Genomic DNA, 19676 nt, shown 5'->3' on the forward strand with positions numbered 1-19676 from the left:
CGTGTGTGTGTGTCCAGTACAATACTGGAGTGTGTTTAAATATACTACTAGCGAGAACTCAGTGATGTAATGTCACCTAACCTGAAGAGAAGACAGATATTGGGTTTCATGAATGACTGTTTTACGATGAGCAGGATCAGTAGCTGGGGGAGGCTAACCTTTCATTGAAGTCTTCTCCTTCTGAAAATCAGCTTCGTTCCACCAGCCTGATCCCACGAGACCCGAAAAGAGGAATCACAAACTGTTGATGAGGTTCTGTAGGTCTAAGATGTAGGCTCATTGTAGCCTGTTTTCACAGAAAGGTGCAGTGATTATTGTTCAGATGATTTGATCCTGTGGAGAAGCAGATCCCCGCTCCTCCATGTACTACACATTTCACTCTGAAATAGACCCATTTCCTGTCCGTGTTCCAGAAGGGGACTCTTATTTTGAAGTCAACATTCTTCAACAAATTTCAGACGCAACTCATGCAAGATAACAAACGTGTAGTGACGGTTGTCCTTAAACGTGGTTATCTTGAAGAACATTCCATTGTTCAAGTTTTAAACATTGTATCAGTAGACCCTAAATGAAATAGGCTACATGTACACAGAGCTTGACTAACTCTGTGTTTTCATTACTGTTTCCAATACATTGTTTTTCATTCTTTTTCATTGTTTAACATTAGGCCTTGGCAACATTGGCGTGCTACAGGTGTGAGAGCGTTCCAGAGGGTCGTGGGTGAAGTGGATTTGGTGCCTTTTCATTGCGCAGGCGCTACTCTGTCCTTGGACAAGGGAACGTGGTATCTGTTTGGTTTACAAATTAATCTGCCAGTGATTAAACTATTAAGCTCAGCATTTACATATTGAATAAATCATCTAAAATGGCTATTTAAAATGAAAAGGAGAACTTGAAATGCGTTCTATGCTGTGGTCTGTGGAAATCCAGTGAAATCATTCTGCACTGGGCCTTCCCTTAAATTTGCTCATCCCCTTCTGAGAAAGCAACACCTTCCTTGGGACAACTGAATGTAGCTGTATGTACCTCTCTGACTGTATAGATACACAGATGGTCCTAAGAGAGACCAAAACCCAGAGTAGCTCTGTGGTGGTTCTCTGGCTGGGTGCAGAGTAGCTCTGTGGTGGTTCTCTGGCTGGGTGCAGAGTGGCTCTGTGGTGGTTCTCTGGCTGGGTGCAGAGTGGCTCTGTGGTGTCTCTCTGGCTGGGTGCCGAGTGGCTCTGTGGTGTCTCTCTGGCTGGGTGCAGAGTAGCTCTGTGGTGGTTCTCTGGCTGGGTGCAGAGTGGCTCTGTGGTGGTTCTCTGGCTGGGTGCAGAGTGGCTCTGTGGTGTCTCTCTGGCTGGGTGCCGAGTGGCTCTGTGGTGTCTCTCTGGCTGGGTGCAGAGTGGCTCTGTGGTGTCTCTCTGGCTGGGTGCAGAGTGGCTCTGTGGTGGTTCTCTGGCTGGGTGCAGAGTGGCTCTGTGGTGTCTCTCTGGCTGGGTGCCGAGTGGCTCTGTGGTGGTTCTCTGGCTGGGTGCAGAGTGGCTCTGTGGTGGTTCTCTGGCTGGGTGCAGAGTGGCTCTGTGGTGGTTCTCTGGCTGGGTGCAGAGTGGCTCTGTGGTGTCTCTCTGGCTGGGTGCAGAGTGGCTCTGTGGTGTCTCTTTGGCTGGGTGCAGAGTGGCTCTGTGGTGTCTCTCTGGCTGGGTGCAGAGTGGCTCTGTGGTGTCTCTCTGGCTGGGTGCAGAGTGGCTCTGTGGTGTCTCTCTGGCAGGGTGCAGAGTGGCTCTGTGGTGGTTCTCTGGCTGGGTGCAGAGTGGCTCTGTGGTGTCTCTCTGGCAGGGTGCAGAGTGGCTCTGTGGTGGTTCTCTGGCTGGGTGCAGAGTGGCTCTGTTGTGTCTCTCTGGCTGGGTCCAGAGTGTTTAGCTGGTGTGTCTTACCTGTATTGCATCATCAGAGCTGTTAGAGTCTGCTGCTTTTCTTTCCTTAAAAAACGTCTCTGTTCACATCCAGGGTCCCCCAGCACCCCTCCAAACCCTCCACTCCCCCAAACTGTTCTCAGGTTCCGTCTAGACATGGGTCCTGGCTGGGCTGTGGTGTCAGACCTGTTAGTCATCCAGAGTGTGAACTCAGACTCAGATAGTTTGTGGTTTTATGTTATTCTAAACCAGAAAAGTATTTCATTCTTTCTCAGTTTATGATATGGTGTCGTAAGGTGTGTGTGATATATATTAAGTCGTTACTCGTTCTTGGTTTATTGTGTTTTGGTTTTAGCACAGAGACTCCTTTTGCTCTGGGTGGGATTGACAGTATTGTATGTCACTAGCAATCAGGAACAATTCATTCATTTTTTCATACTACTTCTGCTATGCTATCTCCTCCGACTTTTCAAGTGGGCTTTTGCTGTAGCTGTATGCGCCCTGTTAGCCAGATCTAACCCCAACTGCAACACTTACTGTAACCCTAACCCTAACCCTAACCCTAACCCTAACCCTAACCCTAACCCTAACCCTAACCCTATCCCTATCCCTATCCCTATCCCTAACCCTAATACCACAATCTGGGATTGGTAGCCAATAATATGCCTCATGAGCTTAGTTCAACTGTCTACCCCATCAGAACCTAAATCTCTGTCTATGAATTTGAGAGTGGTTGCATTTATCCAACACCATCCTTTTTAGAGTCACTCTGTTTTGTTTTGCCTCTCTGGTGGTTGAATCCACAACAGACAGCGTCCTCTAGTGGTAAAATGTTACACAGTGACGTGTGATGGCCAATGTGAGTCTTCACTTCATTTGGCCAATCAGTGCCCACCTTCGTTTTGATTGGTTTAAGATGAACTGTCGATCAAAGCTTTTGGGGGCTTTGCGCAGCAGAGCGCTCAGTAGAACTTTTGAGGTCTTGGAGTGGATATGTTGTCCGTGAAAAATATAGTATCTAGTTTTAGAAGCCTTTTGCCAATGGTATTCTCTTTGTTCAATAAAAGTTAACCATTTAATATGTTGTCAGACGTATTTAATAATAATATTATCAATAATAAAAAATAATAAATAACATATTTTAACTAATAATAATAGTCTACTATGCCTACTTAAATATTATTTTACTGTCAGCCTTTCCACATTTATTGACAATAGCTTGTTAACCTAAATGAATTCAGCTATTTAGATATTAGACTATTTCTCATCTATTATGAACCATTCCCAATTCAAAATAGTGTCAGCACTAATAAGATACTTCTCTCTAAACAAGCGTCATTCCAAATATGAGCAGCCCATTTTGGTAAGGATTAACACACCACCCTCTCATCTACCCTGTACCTCCACCATAGTGTACTGAAACCATGACAAGTAGTGCAGCTAAACACAGATCTGCTGTTTGGAGGGTGTTTGAATGTAAAACCAATGTTCTGATAGACTGAATGTATTTCTAAACACAGATCTGCTGTTTGGAGGGTGTTTGAATGTAAAACCAATGTTCTGATAGACTGAAGGTATTTCTAAACACAGATCTGCTGTTTGGAGGGTGTTTTAATGTAAAACCAATGTTCTGATAGACTGAATGTATTTCTAAACACAGATCTGCTGTTTGGAGGGTGTTTTAATGTAAAACCAATGTTCTGATAGACTGAATGTATTTCTAAACACAGATCTGCTGTTTGGAGGGTGTTTGAATGTAAAACCAATGTTCTGATAGACTGAAGGTATTTCTAAACACAGATCTGCTGTTTGGAGGGTGTTTGAATGTAAAACCAATGTTCTGATAGACTGAAGGTATTTCTAAACAGAATGTGAATATACTCTGAAACACCCAAAGTGGTTCTTCAATCTGAATATTGGTGTTTTTAAGAGAGCCTTGTGAAAAACTTTGTTGGTGTTTCACTGCCTGTAAAAGGCAGCATCAAAACACAAAAAACATAGTTTGGCAGACTGTGTCTCTCATGCAGGCAAAGGGTTTTGAAATGCCAATGATTTATAGCATAAATATGGATTGATGATGATTTTCAGACAATTGATATCACTGGTTAATTCTCAGATATAAAATAACATTAAAAAAAACATGAATGGATATCATACGATCATAGATACAATGTGTCTACATAGGCCTACAAACATTTATAATGAATGGATGTCATACGATCATAGATACAATGTGTCTACATAGGCCTACAAACATTTACAATGAACGGCAAAATCACAACAATCACAAGAACGGCTTCAGGTCAAAGTCTACGTTGAGACCAAAGGGAACAAGAGTCTTTAAATTAAAGATCAACGTAGACTTTGATCTGAAGCCGTTCTTGTGATTGTTGTGATTTTGCCGTTCATTGTAAATGTTTGTAGGCCTATGTAGACACATTGTATCTATGATCGTATGACATCCATTCATTGTAAATGTTTGTAAGCCTATGTAGACACATTGTATCTATGATCGTATGACATCCATTCATTGTAAATGTTTGTAAGCCTATGTAGACACATTGTATCTATGATCGTATGACATCCATTCATTGTAAATGTTTGTAAGCCTATGTAGACACATTGTATCTATGATCGTATGACATCCATTCATTGTAAATGTTTGTAGGCCTATGTAGACACATTGTATCTATGATCGTATGATATCCATTCATGTTATTTGCAACTTTTCTTTCCTTGTTAAGTGTTCTACTGCGTTAGGAAGCACCTCGCCTACATTGGTGTGCGTTTCTTTCGCCTCTAAATGAATCCAGAGATTCTTACTTTGGCCTTGATTTGGCCTAGTCACGTCCAGATCATCATGGTATTTGTAGTTCTTAATGATAGCCACCTTAGCAGCTAATTAGCATAGCATTTTGGGGGGGTAAATACAGGCAACTATATTAACTATATTGATAAAAAATCACCTTGTCTGGGGCCACCTGAGTGGCACAGTGGACTGAGGCACTGCATTGCAGTGTTGTGGTGTCACTACAGCCTGGAGTTTGATCCCAGGCTGTGCTATTACTGACCGGGACTGGGAATCCCATAGGGTTGCGTACAATTGGCCCAGTGTCGTCCGGGTTAGGGGAGGGTTTGGCCGGGGGACCTTAACTTGGCTCATTGCACTCTAGCAACTCCTTGAGGCGGGCTGGGCACATGCAGGCTGACTTCAGTCATCAGTTGAACTGCGTTTCCTCTGACACATTGGTGCAGTTGGCTTCCGGGTGAAGCCAGCGTTGAGAAGCGCGGATTGGCGGGTCATGCTTCGTAGGACGTGTGAATTCACCTTTGCCTCTCCCAAGCCTGTAGGGGAGTGGCAGCGATGAGACAAGATAATGATAAAAGGGGTGAAAATAAACCTGGTCCTGGAGAGATCTACAGTTATCAAAACGTCAGTGTTCATTTTAAGTGTTTCTAAAATCCCCTGTGGGAAAAATGAACGGTGGAAAAACTATTGGAACCATGTCCATGTTTGACCGCTAGGTTTTATGGGTATTATGACTGTGTTACTCTGTTACAATTGAAGAAGGAGACAGAAAAGGAATTCACTCAACGAGAACATTGGTTTTGTGTAGAATTTCTGGCGGCTAATGGTCACTGTATGCTTATAGTACAAGTCAAACTGCCATTTTGATTCATTGTTGATGTTACATCTAGTTGTTAATGGACACGTCATTGTTTACACCTTTTGTGCACTTGTTTTCTTATGCAAATGAAGGCCTGTTTTTTTGTTAATACTGCTGGTTTGTTTGCCTACGAGCTTTATATATTGTTCGATGCTTGCCTCACATGCTACATGTGACATGCTATATGCTACATGCTACATGTGACATGCTATGTGCTACATGCTACATGTGACATGCTATATGCTACATGCTACATGCTATTTGCTACATGCTACATGTGACATGCTATATGCTACATGCTACACTAAATAGCCAGGGATCATTTAACTTGCTCTAGCTCTAGCCTACCACGCCACACCTTACTGCATCCAACTTTTGACCTTCATATTGAGCCATGGGCTGGAGTTTTGTACAAGTTTTGTGTGATTTCTACTGCTAACATTATAGCAGTCATTGCCTGTATTCTTGTTCTATTAATGTGAAATATAATGCCATATTTCCCTTGATTTGGAAGAATATGAAAATGATAAATAACTTACAGATCTTAGAACAGTCACTTTATCAGTATTAAAATGTTAACGACCTGTTCCTGTTTTGTTGTCATTTTATCATTTGCTAAGAAAATACTAAGCTTCAAAATCCCCTCTTGAAAAAATTGTATTTTGTAGTCATTAACTACTATCCTGGACAAACGTATTCATTTGTATTTTCACGAAACTATATTTTATCATATCCTTTGTTTGAGCATAATACCATACATTTGACCTTTGGGAATGACCTATGGGGAGTTTCTCAGAAGACCATATAACTGCAGGGAATATACAATGAGTATGGACTCCCATTTAAAGAATTTGAAAAGTCCAGAACTCTAATTCTGCACTAGGCAGGACTCGAAACACAATGATATTGTTCAGGAGCTTTACATAGAGGAAACGACACCAACAGATAAGGGATCTAATTCTGCATGAAACAGGACTCGAAACATCATACTAGTATTTTCAACCTTTTCCTGGTTAGCGCTCCCAGTCTCTGGCAAGGTGTTCCACAACGCTTGACTATGTGGCGTTACAACACACCACGTTATGTTTCAGAACTCCTTAGGATGAATTTTTCAGTAGGCTACACCTTAAATCTGTCTCATAACCCCTTACACACATGTATTTCAAACCTCAAGCAAAGTTAAGGTTTCGTCTCCTTAACGATGGTGGCAGCTCAGTTCCCACTAGTTTTAGTGTTACAAAACACTTTATTTTAACAGCGTATGCAACTTCTCTCCCCGGTGCCCGTCGGCTATCGACAATCATCATTATAGCCGAGTGTATAGCCAAACCTACTATAAAATGACACCGCAGTAAACCCAGGCGAATTCCCACTGTAGACAGAGCAGACAAGCGGATCGGTCTGTGATTGGCGGATGTCCCATTGTCTCCTCCCGGTTTTACTGACTTGACCTCTTCCCTTGGCAACCACTTCCTCCGAGCTCCCAACCCGGCCATCTTTATTTAACTCATTCATGAAAAGTTTTTGTAAGACACTGGAACATTGTTGCATTTGGCTACGCATCTAACGAACCACGGGACACATTGATATTGTTTTTGTATCCGCGTGCTCCAGCGTGTGCTACATCGTAGCGTATTTCTGTCACAGCCAAAGTTGGACTGAAAGCGTACGTGTTTATTAGTAATATCTATGTAGCCTAGAATACGTTTTCGTTAATCAATCATCAGCCTCTAGTAATTTCACCAGCGAGTCTGCAGTAAACATAGTTATTTGTGAATATGAATAGATGTGTAGCCGACAGTAGATGTGTACAGAACGCGCGATTACAATGTTTCGTAGAACGGCGATGCGCTAGTCTATCCGTCTATGTCCCCTTGACCCGAGGCTGCTAGACGTTACAATGTAACCACATGATGATGATGATGATAATGACGACGATATTCTGTCTGGACCTCGAGATTGTGCTCGCGTTACATTGTAATAACGTTGCGTGAAAGATTTGACATAATATTTATGATGAGGAGTGAATACAGCCATAGCCTCTTCACAAATACACAATTAAATAGGCTACTACATTTTTCTGAATTATAGTTTTTCTGAATTACACTTAACTTGAAGTATATATTTCCCTCTGCAGGTTAGAATGAGAAAAAAGCAGAATGTGAAACAGAGAAAGGCAGAAACAATAATAACACCAACACCATTAACAACAACAACACTATCAACAACAACAACAGCAGCAGCAGTCGTCCAGGAGTTTGTGGTTGAGAAGATCATCCACCGAAGGGTCTTCAATGGAAGAGTAGAGTACTATCTGAAGTGGAAAGGATTCACCGAGTAAGGAGAGCATTTCAACACAGTTGGATAGACCATTGCCTCCCAAATGGCACCATATTCCCTAAAGCATTACTCTTAAACATAATTACACACTAGTGCACTGTATAAGGAATAGGGGGTCATTTGGGACATATACAGTAGTATCCTAAACTAGTTAAAAATAGTTGTGTCTATGAATTCCATTAATGTCTTCAGTGGCTAATATTAAAAGCTTGCTGTACATAGACACACTCACACTGTTTCTGCCTCTAGTGCTGACAACACCTGGGAACCAGAGGACAACTTGGTCTGTCCTGAACTGATAGAAGAGTTCCTGAGAAACCTCTGTTTGTCTGGAGAGAATCAAGTTGAGGAAGAGAACCTACGGCCGGTGGAACCGGAGCTCGTCCCCAAAGAGGAACTGGCAGAACAGGAGACTGAGATTGTGAGTGGCTGAGATCTGGGATGACAGAGTGACTGAGATCTGGGATGACAGAGTGACTGAGATCTGGGATGACAGAGTGACTGAGATCTGGGATGACAGAGTGACTGAGATCTGGGATGACAGAGTGACTGAGATCTGGGATGACAGAGTGTTTATTAATGTCAGTAGAAGACTGGTCTGTAGATCAGTGTGTGTATGTAGGTGTATTACTATATGATCATGGAATAGAGTAAGAATACCGGTACCCAAAAATACATATTTGTTATATTATGATAAAAGCTCCAGAGTCATGTGGAAAAGTTACCTCAGCAGACTGATATAGGAATAGAACCAGGAAGGAGGCATTCTAATTCCAGAATGATATCCAGACATTAGGTTCCAGATATACACATGTTTCATTGTTCCCTTGGAGTCAATGTTTCCACTTTCCACACCTGGCACTGAGCTTCCACATAGTACTATAGAGTGATTAAAAAACCCTTTGACTAAATTACAAACAAAATGTCTATAACACCTGTTCAGCATGTGCAGTGTCGCTTATCTCTATTTAATATTGAGACGGGGAGAGAGTCGTTGTCTTAGATGATTATAACGCTCCTGTAACTCATCACAACAGGAGATCTCTCTGACAGGTCTGTTGTGTTATAACGCTCCTCTTACTCATCACAACAGGAGATCACTCTGACAGGTCTGTTGTGTTATAACACTCCTCTAACTCATCACAACAGGAGAGCCCTCTGACAGGTCTGTTGTGTTATAACACTCCTCTAACAATACAACAGGAGAGCCCTCTGACAGGTCTGTTGTGTTATAACACTCCTCTAACAATACAACAGGAGATCACTCTGACAGGTCTGTTGTGTTATAACACTCCTCTAACTCATCACAACAGGAGATCTCTCTGACAGGTCTGTTGTGTTATAACGCTCCTCTTACTCATCACAACAGGAGATCACTCTGACAGGTCTGTTGTGTTATAACGCTCCTCTAACTCATCACAACAGGAGATCCCTCTGACAGGTCTGTTGTGTTATAACACTCCTCTAACTCATCACAACAGGAGATCTCTCTGACAGGTCTGTTGTGTTATAACGCTCCTCTAACTCATCACAACAGGAGATCACTCTGACAGGTCTGTTGTGTTATAACACTCCTCTAACTCATCACAACAGGAGATCACTCTGACAGGTCTGTTGTGTTATAACGCTCCTCTAACTCATCACAACAGGAGATCACTCTGACAGGTCTGTTGTGTTATAACACTCCTCTAACTCATCACAACAGGAGATCTCTCTGACAGGTCTGTTGTGTTATAACACTCCTCTAACTCATCACAACAGGAGATCCCTCTGACAGGTCTGTTGTGTTATAACACTCCTCTAACAATACAACAGGTGTTGACATAACAGAATAAAATAACAATAACGAGGCTATATACAGGGGGTACCGGTACAGAGTCAATGTGGAGGCTATATACAGGGGGTACCGGTACAGAGTCAATGTGGAGGCTATATACAGGGGGTACCGGTACAGAGTCAATGTGGAGGCTATATACAGGGGGTACCGGTACAGAGTCAATGTGGAGGCTATATACAGGGGGTACCAGTATAGAGTCAATGTGGAGGCTATATACAGGGGGTACCGGTACCGAGTCAATGTGGAGGCTATATACAGGGGGTACCGGTACAGTGTCAATGTGGAGGCTATATACAGGGGGGTACCGGTACCGAGTCAATGTGGAGGCTATATACAGGGGGTACCGGTACCAAGTCAATGTGGAGGCTATATACAGGGGGGTACCGGTACCGAGTCAATGTGGAGGCTATATACAGGGGGTACCGGTACAGAGTCAATGTGGAGGCTATATACAGGGGGTACCGGTACCGAGTCAATGTGGAGGCTATATACAGGGGGGTACCGGTACAGAGTCAATGTGGAGGCTATATACAGGGGGGTACCGGTACAGAGTCAATGTGGAGGCTATATACAGGGGGTACCGGTACAGAGTCAATGTGGAGGCTAAATACAGGGGGTACCGGTACCGAGTCAATGTGGAGGCTATATACAGGGGGGTACCGGTACTGAGTCAATCCCCCTGACAGCTGTGTTGTGTTGTCCTCCCAGCAGGTGTACAGCGAGCAGAGACATAATGACCTCCAGGAACCTGCTGACCAGGATTCTCCTACTGCCCTCACGTGCCCCCTGGAACCTGCTGACCAGGATTCTCCTACTGCCCTCACGTGCCCCCTGGAACCTGAACGCATCATCGGCTCCACAGAAAGACACGGAGAACTCATGTTCCTCATCAAATGGTAGAGTTAACCACTTCCATACTGCCACAACAAACTGCAACAAACACCAACTAACACCAACATTCAGAGGTTGTTTTTAGAATAAAAACTCTCTTGTCACACAACTGGTTCCTCTTGTCTTCCTGACTGTATGCCAGGCAGCAACAGACTAGTGTAGGCTACATTCCTCAAACATACTAGTCATTTCTGGGAAAGACTTTTGATTGTGCAACAGCACCAGAGTAGTTATAATGATGTGCTCTGACAAACAGAACGAACAGCACCAGAGTAGTTATAATGATGTGTTCTGACAAACAGAACGAACAGCACCAGAGTAGTTATAATGATGTGTTCTGACAAACAGAACGAACAGCACCAGAGTAGTTATAATGATGTGCTCTGACAAACAGAACGAACAGCACCAGAGTAGTTATAATGATGTGCTCTGACAAACAGAAAGAACAGCACCAGAGTAGGTATAATGATGTGCTCTGACAAACAGAACGAACAGCACCAGAGTAGTTATAATGATGTGCTCTGACAAACAGAAAGAACAGCACCAGAGTAGGTATAATGATGTGCTCTGACAAACAGAAAGAACAGCACCAGAGTAGTTATAATGATGTGCTCTGACAAACAGAAAGAACAGCACCAGAGTAGTTATAATGATGTGCTCTGACAAACAGAACGAACAGCACCAGAGTAGTTATAATGATGTGCTCTGACAAACAGAACGAACAGCACCAGAGTAGTTATAATGATGTGCTCTGACAAACAGAAAGAACAGCATCAGAGTAGTTATAATGATGTGCTCTGACAAACAGAACGAACAGCACCAGAGTAGTTATAATGATGTGCTCTGACAAACAGAAAGAACAGCACCAGAGTAGTTATAATGATGTGCTCTGACAAACAGAACGAACAGCACCAGAGTAGTTATAATGATGTGCTCTGACAAACAGAAAGAACAGCACCAGAGTAGTTATAATGATGTGCTCTGACAAACAGAAAGAACAGCACCAGAGTAGTTATAATGATGTGCTCTGACAAACAGAAAGAACAGCACCAGAGTAGTTATAATGATGTGCTCTGACAAACAGAACGAACAGCACCAGAGTAGTTATAATGATGTGTTCTGACAAACAGAACGAACAGCACCAGAGTAGTTATAATGATGTGTTCTGACAAACAGAACGAACAGCACCAGAGTAGTTATAATGATGTGCTCTGACAAACAGAACGAACAGCACCAGAGTAGTTATAATGATGTGCTCTGACAAACAGAAAGAACAGCACCAGAGTAGGTATAATGATGTGCTCTGACAAACAGAACGAACAGCACCAGAGTAGTTATAATGATGTGCTCTGACAAACAGAAAGAACAGCACCAGAGTAGGTATAATGATGTGCTCTGACAAACAGAAAGAACAGCACCAGAGTAGTTATAATGATGTGCTCTGACAAACAGAAAGAACAGCACCAGAGTAGTTATAATGATGTGCTCTGACAAACAGAACGAACAGCACCAGAGTAGTTATAATGATGTGCTCTGACAAACAGAACGAACAGCACCAGAGTAGTTATAATGATGTGCTCTGACAAACAGAAAGAACAGCATCAGAGTAGTTATAATGATGTGCTCTGACAAACAGAAAGAACAGCACCAGAGTAGTTATAATGATGTGCTCTGACAAACAGAACGAACAGCACCAGAGTAGTTATAATGATGTGCTCTGACAAACAGAAAGAACAGCACCAGAGTAGTTATAATGATGTGCTCTGACAAACAGAAAGAACAGCACCAGAGTAGTTATAATGATGTGCTCTGACAAACAGAAAGAACAGCACCAGAGTAGTTATAATGATGTGCTCTGACAAACAGAAAGAACAGCACCAGAGTAGTTATAATGATGTGCTCTGACAAACAGAAAGAAGTGGACATTGCCCCCCCTCCACGTTGTCTCCCTCTCTCTTTACGTGTGTACAGATATTATCTATGTAATAATATGTCATAGAGACGGTATAATGATTCTAATAATGGCTTGTATCCCTGTGTGTCTGTACAGGAAGAACCGTGACGAGGTGGCCCTGCTGTCAGCCAGGGAGGCCAGCGCCAGGTATCCTGAGATGGTTGTAGCCTTCTACGAGGACAAACTCACCTGGCACTCTGGGGACGAGGACCAGTAAAGGATGTGTGTGTGTCGTAGAGTGTGTGTGTGCATGTCAGTACACAAGTAGGGATGTGAACTGACAAGCATCTGTAGGCATCTCATAGGTTAATTTCTCCTCCAGCGAACCAAGGTCCTCCTTGAGCTGACATTAAAAGCACAGTGTGTGAAACGATGTCCTGCTGCAGGTAGATTGAGTCATCGTGGCAGGTGTAAAAGCCCTCTACGGGGTCTTCCTGCTTCCTGTGGTGCTGGGTGAGGTCACAATGCCCTTGGGGTGTAGTGCGGCGTGTGGTGGAGTTCAGAACCGTTCATAGAGACGTCTATCTCTCTCTGTGGCCCTGATTGAGTTGAAACTAATGAAATGAAGGCAGACAGCCTGTTCACACTGATGAATTCTCCCCCCAGTCTATTGGACAACCTTTCAACCCGAAGCTCTTTGTCAAAGCCTGACGAAGGGCGCGAGTATCTCTCTGGATAACATGCCTTTGTTTTTTGGGATCCACTTAAAAGTGACTGGATGTGCGTACACTACGTTTGAAGAGTTGAAACTAACCCTTAGCATTCCTTTCCCAGTGTCTTCATGTACTGCAGCAGACTGAATCACTGTGGACACTGTGTTCTGTTTGACTACTGATACTGTGGTCGTAGAACCCCATGTGATTGTATTGGAGTTTAGTACTAGATTTAGTTTCTTGTATCTTCTGCCTCCGGGGCACCTTGGCCACAAGGCTCTCCCTCCGGCTCTTCCACTGTGAGATGTCTGTTGTTTTATTAGGTAGGATACTTATCTTGTGTAGTAATGGGTTCACTGTGAGATGTCTGTTGTTTTATTAGGTATAGTAATATTGTATAGTAATGGGTTCACTGTGAGATGTCTGTGGTTTTATTAGGTATAGTAATATTGTATAATAATGGGTTCACTGTGAGATGTCTGTGGTTTTATTAGGTATAGTAATATTGTATAGTAATGGGTTCACTGTGCATTACACTCAATAGATAACTACTGGCCACCTAATATGATATCTGCACTTTTTACTTTTTGCCACAATCCTTGATATTGTACTTTTTTGTGTGTGTGTGTGTGTGTGTGTGTGTGTGTGTGTGTGTGTGTGTGTGTGTGTGTGTGTGTGTGTGTGTGTGTGTGTGTGTGTGTGTGTGTGTGTGTGTGTGTGTGTGTGTGTGTGTGTGTGTGTGTGTGTGTGTGTGTGTGTGTGTGTGATTCAAAGTTGATAAATGTGTTACATTTAGTTTACTGACAAATGTAGAAAAGTGTTGAATGATAGTAGACTGATGGTATGCTGTTTAATATAGAGCATGATAGTAGACGGTATACTGTTTAATGTAGAACATGATAGTAGACGGTATACTGTTTAATGTAGAACATGATAGTAGACGGTATACTGTTTAATGTAGAACATGATAGTAGACGGTATACTGTTTAATGTAGAACATGATAGTAGACGGTATACTGTTTAATGTAGAACATGATAGTAGACGGTATACTGTTTAATGTAGAACATGATAGTAGACGGTATACTGTTTAATATAGAACATGATAGTAGACGGTATACTGTTTAATATAGAGCATGATAGTAGACGGTATGCTGTTTAATATAGAGCATGATAGTAGATGGTATACTGTTTAATGTAGAACATGATAGTAGACGGTATACTGTTTAATGTAGAACATGATAGTAGACGGTATACTGTTTAATGTAGAACATGATAGTAGACGGTATGCTGTTTAATATAGAGCATGATAGTAGACGGTATACTGTTTAATGTAGAACATGATAGTAGACGGTATACTGTTTAATGTAGAACATGATAGTAGATGGTATACTGTTTAATGTAGAACATGATAGTAGACGGTATACTGTTTAATGTAGAACATGATAGTAGACGGTATACTGTTTAATGTAGAACATGATAGTAGACGGTATACTGTTTAATATAGAGCATGATAGTAGACGGTATACTGTTTAATGTAGAACATGATAGTAGACGGTATGCTGTTTAATATAGAGCATGATAGTAGACGGTATACTGTTTAATGTAGAACATGATAGTAGACGGTATACTGTTTAATGTAGAACATGATAGTAGATGGTATACTGTTTAATGTAGAACATGATATTAGACGGTATACTGTTTAATGTAGAACATGATAGTAGACGGTATACTGTTTAATGTAGAACATGATAGTAGACGGTATACTGTTTAATGTAGAACATGATAGTAGACGGTATACTGTTTAATATAGAGCATGATAGTAGACGGTATACTGTTTAATGTAGAACAAGATAGTAGACGGTATACTGTTTAATGTAGAACATGATAGTAGATGGTATACTGTTTAATGTAGAACATGATAGTAGACGGTATACTGTTTAATGTAGAACATGATAGTAGACGGTATACTGTTTAATATAGAGCATGATAGTAGACGGTATACTGTTTAATGTAGAACATGATAGTAGACGGTATACTGTTTAATGTAGAACATGATAGTAGATGGTATACTGTTTAATGTAGAACATGATAGTAGACGGTATACTGTTTAATATAGAACACATCTAGGGGTTCTATTAGTGACCATGAGGATTTGATGAGTTACTCTGATCAAAATGTGACGTCACATATGAAAAAAGTATATCTGATGTGATTATGTTAATTTTACCCAGTCACTGATTGTTCTCAGCAACTCTTAACCAAATATTTATCCACCAACCTGTATTTGTTACTGATAAATCATTGTTTCGTTAAGGGGCCCAGAGTTATATATGTTCAGGACAAACTCCAGTCCCTACACAAAAATGACTGACACTGTATTCATTGTGCACCTCTCCCATGACTGGAATGTTTATGGGACAATGACTGCATCCCAAACAGAACCCTACTTCCTCTGTAGTGCACTATATAGGGAATGGTCTGCCATTTGAGACTGCCATTCTGTTGAACCTTTTGTTCTGGGCTGCCTTTGAATAAGTTACTGTACCTGTTGACCTTTGATCTATGAAGTGTCTGTCTGTGAATAAAGGTAACTGTCACCCTGTGAGCCTTTAATGTCCTGTTTCTCAGATCGTCCACATTAACAAACACTCAATGACAACAAACACAAACAACGGAGTAAAACAATCACGTTCTGGGACAGTTGTACTAAGACTGCATTTATAAATGATATTCTTCAAGAGAAGAGAATATATCATTCATTGAATGACCATTGTACAGCAGCAAATATAGCAGATTGTACCTTAACAAGATGGCACCTTATAAGCTACAGTAAGACGTTGTTCAGTAGATTTGGTGACCAGAGAAAGACATACAGACATAGAGAAATGACAGTTGTATTTGTACTATGTGGATACACACCAACACACCTGTGACTTCCAGGTGTGCTCAAGTACTCTATGAAATGGGATTCAAACGTCTCCGTTACCTTATATGGTACACAATAACATGTTTTATATCAGAGATTTATGGAAGCAGCACAAGGTGTTCCTCAATCCTCTGTCCTGTGACTGTTTGGAAACCTTCACATCTGTTTGTCCATAATAAAGAGGGATCAGCTGTTCTCTCAGAACATACCATTCATTCCCCAGTCCATCGTGGATTCGATCTGATCGGGATCTGAACTTGAAGAATGAGAGAAGGGATTGACAACCTTGTGTTCCAGGTACGACTGGAGTCTTTTATCAATCAATTCGATGGGAAGTCTATGTGTGTCTGAGATTTTAGATATCGTTTTCAGTGTATCGTGTAATAGTACTGTAGGTAATGTTACCCAGTGAGGGTCGGTGTGGGGGTCTCTTCCTGGTTCAGTAGGTTGAACTAGCTGGATAGTACTGTGGGTAATGTTGCCCAGTGAGTGTCAGTGTGGGGGTCTCTTCCTGGTTCAGTAGGTTGAACTAGCTGGACAGTACTGTTGGTAATGTTGCCCAGTGAGGGTCGGTGTGGGGGTCTCTTCCTGGTTCAGCAGGTTGAACTAGCTGGACAGTACTGTTGGTAATGTAGCCCAGTGAGGGTCGGTGTGGGGTTCTCTTCCTGGTTCAGTACGTTGAACTAGCTGGACAGTACTGTTGGTAATGCGTCCCAGTGAGGGTCGGTGTGGGGGTCTCTTCCTGGTTCAGTAGGTTGAACTAGCTGGACAGTACTTTTGGTAATGTGTCCCAGTGAGGGTCGTGTGGGGGTCTCTTCCTGGTTCAGTAGGTTGAACTAGCTGGACAGTACTGTTGGTAATGTAGCCCAGTGAGGGTCGGTGTGGGGGTCTCTTCCTGGTTCAGTAGGTTGAACTAGCTGGACAGTACTGTTGGTAATGTTGCCCAGTGAGGGTCGGTGTGGGGGTCTCTTCCTGGTTCAGTAGGTTGAACTAGCTGGACAGTACTGTTGGTAATGTTGCCCAGTGAGGGTCGGTGTGGGGGTCTCTTCCTGGTTCAGCAGGTTGAACTAGCTGGACAGTACTGTTGGTAATGTAGCCCAGTGAGGGTCGGTGTGGGGGTCTCTTCCTGGTTCAGTAGGTTGAACTAGCTGGACAGTACTGTTGGTAATGTTGCCCAGTGAGGGTCGGTGTGGGGGTCTCTTCCTGGTTCAGTAGGTTGAACTAGCTGGACAGTACTGTTGGTAATGTTACCCAGTGAGGGTCGGTGTGGGGGTCTCTTCCTGGTTCAGTAGGTTGAACTAGCTGGACAGTAGTGTTGGTAATGTTGCCCAGTGAGGGTCGGTGTGGGGGTCTCTTCCTGGTTCAGTAAGTTGAACTAGCTGGACAGTACTGTTGGTAATGTTGCCCAGTGAGGGTCGGTGTGGGGGTCTCTTCCTGGTTCAGTAGGTTGAACTAGCTGGACAGTACTGTTGGTAATGTGTCCCAGTGAGGGTCGGTGTGGGGGTCTCTTCCTGGTTCAGTAGGTTGAACTAGCTGGACAGTACTGTTGGTAATGTTGCCCAGTGAGGGTCGGTGTGGGGGTCTCTTCCTGGTTCAGCAGGTTGAACTAGCTGGACAGTACTGTTGGTAATGTAGCCCAGTGAGGGTCGGTGTGGGGGTCTCTTCCTGGTTCAGTAGGTTGAACTAGCTGGACAGTACTGTTGGTAATGTGTCCCAGTGAGGGTCGGTGTGGGGGTCTCTTCCTGGTTCAGTAGGTTGAACTAGCTGGACAGTACTGTTGGTAATGTAGCCCAGTGAGGGTCGGTGTGGGGGTCTCTTCCTGGTTCAGCAGGTTGAACTAGCTGGACAGTACTGTTGGTAATGTGTCCCAGTGAGGGTCGGTGTGGGGGTCTCTTCCTGGTTCAGTAGGTTGAACTAGCTGGACAGTACTGTTGGTAATGTAGCCCAGTGAGGGTCGGTGTGGGGGTCTCTTCCTGGTTCAGCAGGTTGAACTAGCTGGACAGTACTGTTGGTAATGTAGCCCAGTGAGGGTCGGTGTGGGGGTCTCTTCCTGGTTCAGCAGGTTGAACTAGCTGGACAGTACTGTTGGTAATGTTGCCCAGTGAGGGTCGGTGTGGGGGTCTCTTCCTGGTTCAGCAGGTTGAACTAGCTGGACAGTACTGTTGGTAATGTTGCCCAGTGAGGGTCGGTGTGGGGGTCTCTTCCTGGTTCAGCAGGTTGAACTAGCTGGACAGTACTGTTGGTAATGTAGCCCAGTGAGGGTCGGTGTGGGGGTCTCTTCCTGGTTCAGCAGGTTGAACTAGCTGGACAGTACTGTTGGTAATGTTGCCCAGTGAGGGTCGGTGTGGGGGTCTCTTCCTGGTTCAGCAGGTTGAACTAGCTGGACAATACTGTTGGTAATGTTGCCCAGTGAGGGTCGGTGTGGGGTCTTTTCCTGGTTCAGTAGGTTGAACTAGCTGGACAGTACTGTTGGTAATGTAGCCCAGTGAGGGTCGGTGTGGGGGTCTCTTCCTGGTTCAGTAGGTTGAACTAGCTGGACAGTACTGTTGGTAATGTAGCCCAGTGAGGGTCGGTGTGGGGGTCTCTTCCTGGTTCAGCAGGTTGAACTAGCTGGACAGTACTGTTGGTAATGTAGCCCAGTGAGGGTCGGTGTGGGGGTCTCTTCCTGGTTCAGCAGGTTGAACTAGCTGGACAGTACTGTTGGTAATGTTGCCCAGTGAGGGTCGGTGTGGGGGTCTCTTCCTGGTTCAGCAGGTTGAACTAGCTGGACAGTACTGTTGGTAATGTAGCCCAGTGAGGGTCGGTGTGGGGGTCTCTTCCTGGTTCAGCAGGTTGAACTAGCTGGACAGTACTGTTGGTAATGTAGCCCAGTGAGGGTCGGTGTGGGGGTCTCTTCCTGGTTCAGCAGGTTGAACTAGCTGGACAGTACTGTTGGTAATGTAGCCCAGTGAGGGTCGGTGTGGCGTCTCTTCCTGGTTCAGTAGGTTGAACTAGCTGGACAGTACTGTTGGTAATGTAGCCCAGTGAGGGTCGGTGTGGGGGTCTCTTCCTGGTTCAGTAGGTTGAACTAGCTGGACAGTACTGTTGGTAATGTTGCCCAGTGAGGGTCGGTGTGGGGGTCTCTTCCTGGTTCAGTAGGTTGAACTAGCTGGACAGTACTGTTGGTAATGTAGCCCAGTGAGGGTCGGTGTGGGGGTCTCTTCCTGGTTCAGCAGGTTGAACTAGCTGGACAGTACTGTTGGTAATGTAGCCCAGTGAGGGTCGGTGTGGGGGTCTCTTCCTGGTTCAGCAGGTTGAACTAGCTGGACAGTACTGTTGGTAATGTAGCCCAGTGAGGGTCGGTGTGGGGGTCTCTTCCTGGTTCAGTAGGTTGAACTAGCTGGACAGTACTGTTGGTAATGTAGCCCAGTGAGGGTCGGTGTGGGGGTCTCTTCCTGGTTCAGTAGGTTGAACTAGCTGGACAGTACTGTTGGTAATGTTGCCCAGTGAGGGTCGGTGTGGGGTCTCTTCC

At 43.6% G+C, this 19676-nt stretch overlaps 1 protein-coding gene across 2 annotated transcripts; it reads left to right on the forward strand.

Annotated features, from left to right (window-relative positions):
- The first annotated feature begins 7024 nt into the window (after positions 1-7024).
- Positions 7025-15841, forward strand: LOC149984366 (chromobox protein homolog 3-like). 2 transcript variants are annotated; one of them, XM_090220985.1, is made up of 5 exons: positions 7025-7229; positions 7701-7900; positions 8153-8324; positions 10452-10636; positions 12682-15841. In XM_090220985.1, exons 2-5 carry the CDS (start codon positions 7707-7709, stop codon positions 12800-12802), a joined length of 672 nt encoding a protein of 223 aa, XP_090077111.1. In that variant the 5' UTR covers positions 7025-7229; positions 7701-7706; the 3' UTR covers positions 12803-15841. The 2 variants fall into 2 exon arrangements, with proteins under 2 accessions (XP_090077111.1, XP_090077108.1); XM_090220982.1 differs by having other exon boundaries at positions 7032-7229; positions 10449-10636.
- The last annotated feature ends 3835 nt before the right edge of the window (positions 15842-19676 follow it).

The sequence above is a fragment of the Oncorhynchus mykiss genome, chromosome 3 (genome assembly GCF_057628025.1).
Source record: "Oncorhynchus mykiss isolate SJ-2025 chromosome 3, ASM5762802v1, whole genome shotgun sequence".
NCBI classification, from domain to species: Eukaryota; Metazoa; Chordata; class Actinopteri; order Salmoniformes; family Salmonidae; genus Oncorhynchus; species Oncorhynchus mykiss.